We start from the raw sequence: 12821 nt of genomic DNA, 5'->3' as shown, positions 1-12821 counted from the left end.
TGAGGCTGACATGTTGGATGATGACGGGTGAGGCTGACATGTTGGATAATGAACAACTGAGCGGCCCAATGGGCAAACGGTGTTAGCCTGTGAACACCTCCAGGTTGAGACTGAACACCTCCAGGTTGAGACTGAACACCTCCAGGTTGAGACTGAACACCTCCGGGTTGAGACTGAACACCTCCAGGTAAGAGCAAGCGATCTTTGTGGTCTCTCCAACAGTCGGACAGGACAGTGAAGCAGTGCGTCACATGGCAGGTAGGACTGTGGGCAGATTCTGGGGAGTGGAATGGACGGGTATCACCTGACTTTGGTGCTTTTATAAGACCTGGTGCAAAAAATTAACATGTTCTGCCAAAACTTCTCATTTGTCTCTATGACTTGCTTTGGTGAACAAACCTTCAGTAACACTAGACTGTGTGTATTTGATGCTCAGGGTGACTCTCAGCTACTATCCCACCAAACTTTAACGCAATACTTGTCAAATTAATTGTTATAACCATTACGATTAGCTGTGGCAGCCATCTTGAACTGAGCTGACTCCAGATGTGCATTGAATAATTTCTGAGTTTCAGTAAAACCAGTCCTTTGGCTGTTGAGAAATGTTTCTAACATGGCAAACACAGGCAATGACATGATGGAAATAAAACAATGTCATCATATAAACTGTACAGAATAAAATTCACAAGGTCTGTTTTTACCATGAGGGCTTTCACTTTTACGTGTAGTTCTCTTATTAATCTTACTTGTGCTCCCTAATTTGCACAATTAAATCAGAGTATCCCCTTCTGATGAGCAAATAAGATGCCAAACAAATACTTAAAAAAATAGAGGAACACAGTTATACAGTCACAGTTTATTGAAATGGTTTATATAAAAGACTGATTCTTGTCTTCTGACCGTCTGAACTTCACAGCTTTGACAGAAACTTTAAAAATGGCTGCTGGAACACTTCCACTGCTGCTTTCGTTTTGGCGTTTCTGGCTTTCTGTTCGCTCAAACTTCAGAGCTCTTGAGATTCCCGCTGATCAGTGATGCAAATTCATGGGTCCACTTCATTTAGGTTTTGTTCAGTAATGTTCAAAGTGCAGACATCTCATTAAAATTAATTAAACCAGAGACGTGGTGGCTTTAAAAGCTCCTCAAAAAGTAAGAAAAGACATCCTTGGAGACATTATGGCAGTAGCAGCATTGGAAATAGTGTCTTTTGTATTGGTTTGAGGCATATGTGTGTGTGTGTGTGTGGGGGGGGGGGGGGGGGTTTAGAGTGAGATTCAGTTTTTATACTTTAGGTTCTGTAACACGATAGAAAATCAGATGTGTACAGGTTTCAGATGGCTTTTATGCTGGCCTTTTAAAATGCTAAACTCTATTAATTCCAAAACCTCTCAGACCCCCCCCCCCCCCTTTCAAAAGACAAAAATCAGTGACACATTAACACATGTAAAAACCAAAGTGACACCTGATTTTTCCTTTTGCAGAGCCTTACAAAAAGCATGAAGAGAAAGCAAGCCTGAAAGTATTTAAAAAAATCATACTAAACGTTGATGCGTCTAATTTATTTTGCAAATAGTGCATCGCAAATTGGAATCTGTGCATCCGCAGTGACATTTTGATGCTCAGAGTTTTGATTTTTCAGGCTTTTTGTTGAACCAACAGCTGCAGGAGTCAACAATGCAGCTGTTCTCTCACCGTTTTAGATGATCTCCCATCAACATTTCTCTAGTTTATGAGTTGCATACAGTGATGATTGTAGTACTGGTGTCCTGGATGTCTCAACACTAGTCAGATTACACCTGCTCTGTGAAAACAATTAATTAAAATGTCTTTTAAGGATAATGGTAACATTTGTCCTTCATCCAAAGGACTTCTTCAATCAGAGGAGCCACAACAAGCTGTCCCACAAACAGCACACTCCCATAGTGGATCAACCAGTTTGTTGGTGATAAGATGGTTTCTGGGACCCACTCCCTCACCCATCGACTCCTCCCAGGCAGCCACAGCCAAAGTGGTTCAAAACATCAAGGTTCATGCTCAGTAACCGTGGATTTACCTGGATTATTGAGCATGAAACTTGATGTTTTGAACCACTTTGAATGTGGCTGCCTGGGAGGAGTCGATGGGGGAGAGGGTGGGTCCCAGAAACCATCTTATCACCAGCAAACTGGTGTGGAGTGTTCTGCTTGTGGGACACAGTTTTTGTGACTCCTCTGATTGAAGAAGTCCTTTGGATGAAGGATGAAACATCTCTCAACAAAAAAAAGAAAAAAAAAAAGAAACCGTCCAGATGACCTGACTGAACTTTGTTGGATATTTTACCTGGATTATTGAGCATGAACCTTGATGGTTAGGAGTATCTTTTGAAAAGGTCAAAGGTCAGCATAACATTACAGGGATAAAATGATAAGATTAAGAATCTGTCCAGATGACATGATTTAACTTTTCTGTGAAGACTGAATCCCTGAGGAACACCACCCTGCTTGTTTCAGTCCTTCCTCTGCTCCAAGACACCTGATTTGAATGAAAGGTTGATTAATAGGCTTCTGCCAAGCTTAAGGAAGTAATTAAATCACTGAATCAGGTGTGTTGGAGCAGAGAAACAACTAGAACATGCAGTATGGTGTTCCTCAAGGACCACGGTTGGGAACCCTTGTATTAGATGGAAGAGCACAGCAGATTTCTATTAAAAACGGATGTGGCTACTGGATGTGTGACCTTTATGCCTGTTCGTTCTGACATTAAACAGAAAACAAGAAGCTTTTTGCTGCTTGCAGCTGTCAGTCATCCTGTCAGTCAAATGGTCTCAGATGTGTAAAAAAACAAACTTGACATAAAAAAATGGACCAAACATCTGTTACTGCTGTTGAGTTGCTGTGTATGTCATTAGAAAAGCAGAGGTTTTACCAAAAATCCTGATTTTGTTGATTTTTCTTCTTCTGTGCAGCCAGCCCGCACGCCATGTGCTGAATCCTCTCAATGCACCCTGTGCAAAAGTCTTCCTACCTCGAAAGTTTACCACATTTATTCTTGTTCCGCAAAACCACATTTACTCTCAGTTCCTTCTGTCCTTAAGGCCACAGAATGAAGTATTTTTATGTAGCACGTTTTGTATAAGGATTATTATTTAGGATCAGTCACATTGAAGGCCATAAGGACAGTCAACTCTACTTTGTCCACATCTGCTACAAATATGTACTGATTTACAGTAAATCCAACAGGTTAATGTTGAAACTTTTGTTTAAAAAGCCCCATATCTTATAAAATGTCTTTATAGATTTGTCAGCCAAAAATAAGCTTCAATCCAAATCTACATATGACTGGGAACCTATTTCTTTTGGAGCACGATTAATGGAGAAAATAATTTCCCTCCATTTTTAGTGTCCCCCAGTATTAATGCCATCCTGATCAGAAATCAGGCATAAAAATTCAGATTTTTCTTGTTCTTTTTTTCCACATTGTCCCAAACTGCATGTGCACAATTGCACTTTTCGTGCAATTAGCTGCCAAAGGTCACACATCGTCATCGTCATCATCATTCTGCCGCAGCCTTGTCTCGTTACCTCGTCCTCTCTGGCTCCCTCTTTGAGGAAGTCGACCAACTGGATCCCGACAAAGCACATACTGTTTCCAGATTTTCCGGAAGGCTGTGCGGAATTTCTTGATCCGGAAAGCGTATACGATGGGGTTGACGGCTGAGTTACCGTGTGTGAGGATGATCGCAATGTAAATGAGGAACACCGGCGTGTTGCAGTCAGGGCAGAAGAGAGTGATGCAGTTGTGGATGTGAAGTGGAAGCCAGCTGACTGCGAAGAGGAACAGAACCAGAGCCAAAGACTTGGCTAATTTAAGTTCCTTCCCAAAGTAACGCCTTGGATCTGTGTGGCTTGCTGTCACCTACAATGAGAATTTTAAAAAATGATCACTGTTGTTGTCAAGCTGCTTAAATAAGAACAAAATGGCGGCTTTATGTTAGCCCAAAATAAAAAAGCAAAGCCGTACCTTTTTGTTGAGCTGCTTGTGGATCATGTAGAAAATCTCCAAGTAGATGGCCACCATGAGCAGCAGGGGGGGCAGCACCCAGCCGAAGAAGTTGAAGTAGACCATGTAGTCCATGCTGATGACCGTCTCAAACTCACAGGTCACCACAAGGTCTTTAGTTATCAAGGTGCCGTTGGTGAGGAGGCGCTGCAGGTTATTCCAGCCCAACATCGGCATGAGACCCACAATAATGGAAACCAGCCAACACAATAACACCGCTGTCCCAGCTCGCCGGGGGGTCACCACTCGCTTGTAACTATGGCAACAAGGGAGAAGAGGCATTGAAAACAGAATCTCAGTGGACAGATACAGCATGACCGTGAGAGCTGCTGAAGTTTCACCGTTTATCTAGCGGGACAAGAGGAGTGTGGACTGTGTTCTTTACAATTTAAGAACAGCTTGTACTCCTGTTGGGTTTTATCTAATAAGTGTGCGCTCTGTAGGACAACGCTAAAAGCCAGACATTACAACGCTGCATAACATAATGACCTGAAAAAGTCAGACTATAAATCATGGAGGAAAGTCCGTGGTCAGATAAAACTACAAATGAACACACGTGACTCAGTTTCAAACATGTTCCCGTCTTAACGCCGTTCCCGCAGTGAATCCTGGTTTTGGGTGTATAATCGTGTGTGGATGTTTCAGTTTTCCTGAGAAATGAGAGTGGGATGTCTATGTTAAGGGAATACTGCTGAAGTGATAGTTGAGTGGTTTAAGAGACATTTAAATGTCCTGGAATGACCTGGTCAAAGTCAAGTCAAGGTCAGAGTCGATTCTGACTGATTTTTTTTCCTTTTTCCCCTATTTCCAAAACAAGAACCATAGTTTGATTTCTGTTTTTAAGCTAAATATATCAAAATATTCTATTTTAAACAGTTTTTTTTTGCTTTTATATATTTACAATACATAAAATGTTTGCTGAGACTAAAGATTTTTTTTTTCCACTATTGAAGCCAAAAATTCCCAAACAATTCCAATAAATTCTGAATTTCAAAGATTTTTTTTTTAAATCATTTTGATTGTGTTGAGTTTTGAGGAATTGTTTGAATCTTAAAGCAGAGCTGTAACTTTGTTTTTGTTGTTTTCCTAAAAATCTCTTCCAAACATGCCTATTTTCTGGTTAATCTGAGGACAAATACAAGTAATGTGCACGTAATATAAAAAAGTGAGCCGTAGTTGACATTTAGAAACACATCTTTCAATACAGCAACATATTTTACTGCAAACTAAAGCACAATAAAGACATATCAAACCTATCAGTGTTGCATGAAAAGAGCTTCTGAGACAAATTAGCATGTACGTATGAGGGGGCATGAAAATGAAGGCCATTCTTCTGACCCTGCTGTCACTGCTGGGTCTACAACACCAAACTGTTGAGGCCAAGCACACGCTGATGCAGCGCTGAGCTGCTTCTGTGCGAATCCAAACAGCAGAGGAGCAGAGGTGGCTAAATGTCTTTTTATTTCCCCTAAAAATGAACGGATGTGTGGAAAATGCACGAGGGCTCCAAAGCTCCCATGAAGTTCAGTGAACGGAGACATTAGTTTAATTAAGAAAAAAAACTTACTGGTAACTGTAATCTAGTTAAAAAGCTGAGACACATCTATTCCATTGGAGTTTAATTATTTTTTAACATTAGTATTTAATATTGGGGCAGCACGGTGGCGCAACTGGTAGAGCTGCTGCCTCTCAGCGAGCAGGTCCTTGGTTCAAACCCAAGTCCAGGAGCCTTTCTGGGTGGAGTTTGTATGTTCTCTCCGTGCATGCGTGGGTTTTCTCCGGGTGCTCCGGTTTCCTCCCACAGACCAAAAACATGCATGTTAGGCTGATTGGTAACTCTAAATTGTCCCTAGGTGTGAATGAGAGAGTGAATGGTTGTTTATCTCGTTTGTCTCTATGTGGCCCTGTGATGGACTTGCGACCCGTCCAGGGTGTACCCCGCCCCTCGCACAGTGATTGCTGGACATGGGCACCAGCGACCCCCGTGACCCAAAATGGAATAAGCGGGTAAAGATAATGGATGGATGGATTTAATATTGTATAAACAAGCCATTAGGGAGCACAACCCACTCTATCTCTTGTGCCGGTCCCAAGTCTGGAAAAATGGTGAGGGTTGTGTCAGGAAAGACAACCGACATAAAACACTTTTGCCAAAACGAAACTGCGAGTTCATCTGAGGATGACACGCTGTGCCAAACACTGAAAACGAAAAGTCAAAAGAAGAAGCGAAGGGAGGGAAGTCTGAGATTGTCATCACTGTATGTTCCCATACAATGGCAAAATTAGTTCTCTGCATTTAACCCATCGCACCTGAGATGCACCCAGGTGGAGCGGTGGACAGCTATGGGCACCCAGGTAGCAACTGGAGATTGGGTATCTTGCTCAGAGACACCACAACATGGGAATGGCTGGGAGACGAACCGTCGGCTGCCCTACCTCTACCCCATCTTGGCCCCAAAAGAAGAAGTAGCAACTAATATTGTACCCAACAAAGTTCAGTCAGGTCATCTGGATGGTTTCTTTCGTGTTTTTTTTGTTTTGTTTTGTTTTTTGTAAAGAGATGTTTCACCCTTCATCCAAAGGACTTCATCAATCTGAGGAGCCACAAACAAACTGTACCCCACAAGCAGCACACTTCCATAGTGGACCAACCAGTCCACTTTAATCTTTAATAAATACAGTAGTCCCTCGCGACTTCGCGGGTCGTTTATCGCGGATTCGCTCGATCGCGGTTTTTCAAAATAAGATTGGACATGAAACACAATTGGCGGATTGATGGATGAGCCGCACAATCGGCATGAAATTTTTATTTAAAATAAATTATTTAAAATTATTTAGCATGTGCTGCACATTTGTGCAGCCCGGCGCAGCAGAAAAAGCTTCCTCCTGAACTTTTGTGCAGCACTTACCGCTGCAGGATAAACTTCCTGCTGCAGCTGATCAGAATGTTCATCGTGCAGAGCGGAGAAGTGGGCGTGGCCAAGAGAGCTAGGTGGCAAAGAGCAGAGGAGGCCCGGAGCTAAAATCATGACATTCTGTGCCCTTTTACAGCGTTTAGAGCTTAAAAAACATTTAGAATATTGCAAGAGTAAAGGGTTTAAAACACCTTAATATGCCTCTATATAAATAAGAAAATAAACTACTAATTACTACTTGTATTATTATTCCTACTTCGCGGTTTTTCACTCATCGTGGGTTTTCAGGGTACAGATTCCCCGTGATAAACGAGGGACTACTGTAATCTTTAACTGGTTCGTCCACTATGGGAGTGTGCTGCTTGTTGGACGCAGTTTATGGCTCCGCAGATTGATGAAGTCCTTTGGATGAAGGACGAAACGTCTCAACCAAAAAAAAAAAAAAGAAACCGTCCTGATGACCTGATTTAAACTTTATTGGATTTTTTTACCTGGATTATTGAGCATGAACCTTGATGAAACTAATGTTTTTTTGTTTTTGTTTTGTAATCCATTAATCCCCATTGGGGAAATTAATTATGTAATGTATTCGGAAATTTGAATTAATAAAGTGTGGTTATTTTAGCTTTCTGGTTACAGTTGTTTAGGATTAAATGACTTAATTGTGATCATTTAGACAATCAATAAAACGAAGCACACAGTAAATGTGGAGTCTTTTCGAACAAATGGATCTCAGGAGAACCTCGTGCCTCAGACCATGAATTATAATATAATAATGAGCTAATAAATTGGCCTTGAAAAATCCCTCGCAAGGCAATATCTAGCTAAAGTTTGCTAACGACTGGCCTCATTAAGCTGCCTGAAACTACTTGACATACAAAACCTTGAAGGTCTCCGGCAGCTAAATGCGTTTGGTGCCCTTTGAATCCAGCATTAGATGTACCAGTACCATTCATTCTTTACAATTTTATTAGTTTTTCTTCCTTCTACATATAACTGTATTGATGGTGGTCATTAATTAAGTTATCCCCATATTTCAGATGAGAAAATCAGAAGCTGTAGTTGTTGAAATCTTTTCAAGTTACCTGCAGCCTTGAAAGGAAGCCTTGCTGGCTTCCTTCCTTTACTAAATGCCATTTATAATGTACGTGAACGTATTTGTTCAGCGCCGTGAGGTAACTTCTGTTAACTTCTGTCGTGACTTGACGCTTTATAAATAAACTGAATTGAATTGAAATTGATAGGACCTTGTGTTTTACACACTGGGCTGTAAGTTATTCACTTGTAACAGATGTTGACGGATGTTTAAGGTCGTTCTGTCAGCTGGTTTATTTGCTTCAGCTGAGTTATTAATTTTCAAGATTTTGAGTTGATTCAATCAGATGAAAGCGATGATCAAACATTATCAGTCATGCGCAGGGTGTTTCTCTTATCACAATCGCCTGCTGTAATCTCACAGTGAGACTCGGGAACACACAAAGACCCCCCCACCACCACCACCACCACCATGTTTCTTTCTCTTTTCGTCATTTTTCTGTCCCTGAATGTCCTTGACTCTGAGTTTGTGGCAAAAAGGGTTCTTACAGAATGAGCTTATGTGGTTGAGGCAGACACAGAATTAAATAAATAAATAAAGTTATATGAGATTCTGCCCTAATAACATAATTTTTTATACTGAACTTGTGGAACTCAACTCCTGCAGCTGCTGGTAAAAAGCTTTTGCCGTCTGCCTGCATACAGATCAGCTCTCCATCTGCCAAGGTTTGCTTTCAGGATTTTGACTGTTGTCTGTCCATCACTCGCCGCCCCTCTCAGGCATTGCAATCCTCGTCTTCCACCTGCAAATCCTGCCCAAGTCCCTCATACCAGCATGGCATGGGAAACTTTCAAATCTCAGACCATCCTTGTCATTAAGCCTCTGCTCCAAACACCTCAGCTATAAAAAGATCAGTGCTTAAACTGTGTCCCTCCAGAGTAACCTGGGGAGGGGGGTACAGAAAGAGGGGCGGGCGGAGGATTAGTCTTAATTTACAGCGACAGTAAAATGAAATGATCTCTTGTCTGAAATCCAAACATGTCGAGATGTTGAATAGAAGTGAAAGAGCTGTATGTCATTGTTTTAACCCACCGTACAAGATACACCCAGGTGGCGCAGTGGGTATGTAAGCACCTGGGAAGCAGTTAGATATGGGTGTCTTCAGGATTGTGACTTTCCTGACAGTTCTGTACGAGAGCTTAGATAGATCGTTACTTCAAACTTTGCGTTGCAAATCTATTCTTATCACATCGGTTTCTCCGATAGTGTTTGCTCCTCCATTGCTGTTCTTCGAATTTCGGCTAACACAAAACATGTTTTTTTATTCCTAGCTTTAAAGTCAGAGAGTTTTATTGTCATACACACCACATGTGGTACATGTGGTGGAACCAGATTATGTACACAGAGTCCCAGTTACATCCTACAATAAAATGTAAAAGAAAAACAGCAATAAGATCTAAGATATGAACTAAGAAAAACATCCACTAAATAATACATGAAGCATAAAAACAATACGCCGAAGTGGATATTAAAGTGATTAAATGGCTTCAAACATCTGCTAAGTTCATGGCAAAAACCAGACATGTTCCCGTTTTCAGTATTTTACATCACTTTATAAAGTAGCAGTTTTTGTTTCATTTTTTTAATATAATTTTCTTTTATTCTTCAATTCATATGTTTGTTTTTTTATGATCTACTGTTGTACTGATAAATATTTCCTGGAGGGTAAACGTAAATTATATTTTGGCTGCAAATATTCAATGAAGCTGCGACGCCGGCAGTCTGATTTCGGTCAGCTGCGCTCCGTCTGCTCCTCCTCTGAGACGGGCAGACTGAGCGCGGCTGACCGAAATCAGACTGCCTACTTCGGACTGAACGAGAGGAGCACACCGCTGAAGCCACGGAGCTCGAAAGTCCAATGTAAAACTAACTTTACTGACTAAACAATCCTCCTGCTCTTTTAATGTGGTGCTTTTTCAAATGTTTATTAAGTTTGATGTATTGTAGGTCTCGACTGAGCTTCCCCCTCTCGGTACAGCAGCTCTGCGGACATTGCTTGCGGTGTTTAGTGTAAAATACTTCCACACAGCGGACATGTTATGATGAAAAGTTGGTTAGTCGTTAGCCACAGTGCTCTCAGTCCACACGTATTTACTCAGGTTGTAGCTGGCTGCAAACTATGAACTGGATTTCCTGAATGTGAGGCGGGTCTTATTACTCTGGGTTTCATGAGACACGCCTCCGTTCAGGAAATCCTTTCCATAGTTTGAAGCCAACTTGCAGAGCAGCTGGCAGGGAATCACACGAGGAGACGTTTCAACAGACACAAACATGCATCATGGATCGGAAAGCTCTGCAGGTTGGATTGGAAAAATCCGATACGTAAATGATGCAGGTATCGGAGGCCGATACTGGATCGGATCAGCCCCATCCCTAGCTGGAAGCACTGTTGGCTTCTGGGCTGTAGTTCTTTTGACTTGCGTTACAGTGTAAGCTTATTTAAAGAAAACTACAAATTGGTGGTGCCTGTCTGAAGTATTTTTGTTTTGTCCTATTGGTTGATTCCTGCATGCTCTCGTCTGTTCCAGTAATTTTTTCCCCCGTACCGTCCCAATCACATAATATTAAAGTTGACAATCGAGTGTTGTGTACAACCTTACATTGAAAACCCACAAAAGAGTGAGTCCACGAAAGTCAAACTGTGAAGTATCGAGGGACTACTGTACCGTATTTATCACATAAATACATGATATAAATACTGATTGTTTCTCATCATGTAATGTCAGCACTAATGAAAGAGGGCAGAGGGATTCAGAAGAACAAAGCTGGTAATGTTACTGTAACCTGTCTGAATGTCCCCTCACTGACAGAGTGGACTGTGTTCCACTATCAGTCAGCTTCTCTCTGTCTGTTTCGCAGCCTGACAAATTATGCAATCCAGGAAGCAGCCGCCAGGAGCCTATTGACCAATCATGCGTTCACTGACAGACTGAGTCAAGTGGCTCAAGTTGAAGTGAAACTGGACTTGACATAAAAAAAAATGCACCCAATTTAAAAACTAAAACTCTCAAAAGAGTAATGCCTGTTTCACCTACAGACAATTGTGCAGAATATTCCAATGTTATCTACTTCTGAAACCTTTAAATGTGTATTTTTAATGCTTACTTTAACAATCTGCAATCTGGGGCTCTGGGGCCACATAATGGCTCTTTGGACTCTGCAGTTCTTTGTAGCTTTGACAAAAAAAAAAAAAAACTGACCACACTAAGGGAGGCAATGGCCATTCTTTGGTCCAATGTAAAAAGAAATCATAACAGAGACTATTAAGACTGGGAGCAAAGAGTTGGTTTGACCTATAGTCACTAATAATTTATAGTTCAGCCATAAAAATAAAAATAGTGAACACATTAGAGGTGAGCTGCAGTGGAGGAAACACAACTTGTAGTTTTGTAAACCTATTACTATCACACAAGGCTTCAAACAAAATAAGACATTTTGCAAAAGGCGTCATTTTGACGAGGAGTTCAAGTAAAGACCTAAAAACAGAACTGTTAAAGTCAATATCTATCTTTGTGAGGATATATATTTGCAATTAAATATCCAATTAATGTTAATGTTCACACAAGTAATTTATTCGGATGCCGAGATTACATCTCTACAACTTTGGACTCATAAAGGTAGTCATAATTCAGTGTTTTTTTTTATTTTTAAACTATTTTCTGAGAGTTTGATCAGTTTTTATGTCCTAACATGAACAACCTTGTAAATGTCAACAATTTATTATAGTCGTTTAATTTTATAGTGTAAATTTTTATTTTTTTTTGGATGAACAGTTTATGGCACTCATAATAAGTTCAGTTTTTGCTTGTCAATCCCCAGAAAAAGGGAATAAATTGTTTGAAACTGTGTTGCAAACTCATTTTTAAAGTTCTGATAGTGAGCTGCCTGTCGCTGATTCATATACAAATATAAACCAGATTAATGTTGGTCTGATTCAGTTGTGCTCATTTAAACCCGAATGTGCCCCAGCAGTCTGCAGACAGCTGGAGCCTGACGGTGTCCTTGGTCCAACGCAGACACAAAGGCTCCACACACAAAAAAAAAAAACCCACAAGGCAAGACATGAATGAGAAAAGAAGAACTTGAGTGGACTTCACCTTTAGGCCTACCTCATGGGTATTTTGACGCGCAGGTAGCGATCCATGGCGATGGCCAGCAGCGCCAGGATGGAACTTTGCGTGAGGACGAGCACGGTGCAGGCGAACAGCAGGCAGCTGTAGAAGTGCGTCTGGAGTCCGATGCTGATGGTGATGGCGAGCGGGATGACGAGAGCCCCCACCGCAATGTCAGCCAAGGCCAGGGAGACGATGAAGCAGAAGGTGGTGTCCCGCAGAGAGCGGTTGATCCGCACGGCCCACACCACCATCACGTTCCCGACCACGGAGGACACGGCGATCACCACCTCCATCCCGATGTAGAGCGCCTTGGACGGAGGCAGAGCTGAAGTCATGATGCTGCCGGCTGGATGAGTGCGCGCGCGCTCAGCCCCGACACGGCGAGGGGGGAGCAGCTCCCTGTTTCAGTGTCGGGGCATGGACTGAGACACCCCCGCTTAGACTGCTCATATTTATCTGCTTTACTTTGACTTTAGTTTACACAGTCGTCGGAACTGGTTCGGATTGGAGTCCGAACGCGCGCCAGACGCAAAGCATCACCAGAAAACGCGCACGCTCCCCGAGCACAGACACGGGATGACTCACGAGCTGATCCCCGGAGAGTGAACCAACAAGACTGACATCCTCCTTGTCCAGAATGAGTCTGAAAAACAAACC

General features: G+C 41.8%; 1 protein-coding gene across 1 annotated transcript; it reads right to left on the bottom strand.

Moving 5' to 3' along the window:
* Nucleotides 1–3377: 3377 nt before the first annotated feature.
* LOC119412625 (adenosine receptor A1-like) lies at nt 3378–12583 on the bottom strand. The gene is given in 3 exon segments (XM_037679660.1): nt 3378–3894; nt 4000–4294; nt 12159–12583. Coding segments are annotated over 3 exon segments (1104 nt in total). The 3' UTR covers nt 3378–3510.
* Nucleotides 12584–12821: the final 238 nt, after the last annotated feature.

Source organism: Nematolebias whitei, chromosome 7 (assembly GCF_014905685.2).
Source record: "Nematolebias whitei isolate Nwh7 chromosome 7, NemWhi1, whole genome shotgun sequence".
Classification (NCBI taxonomy): domain Eukaryota; kingdom Metazoa; phylum Chordata; class Actinopteri; order Cyprinodontiformes; family Rivulidae; genus Nematolebias; species Nematolebias whitei.
The sequence above is the reverse complement of the archived record's forward strand: the minus strand, read 5'-3'. Positions and strand labels throughout refer to the sequence as shown.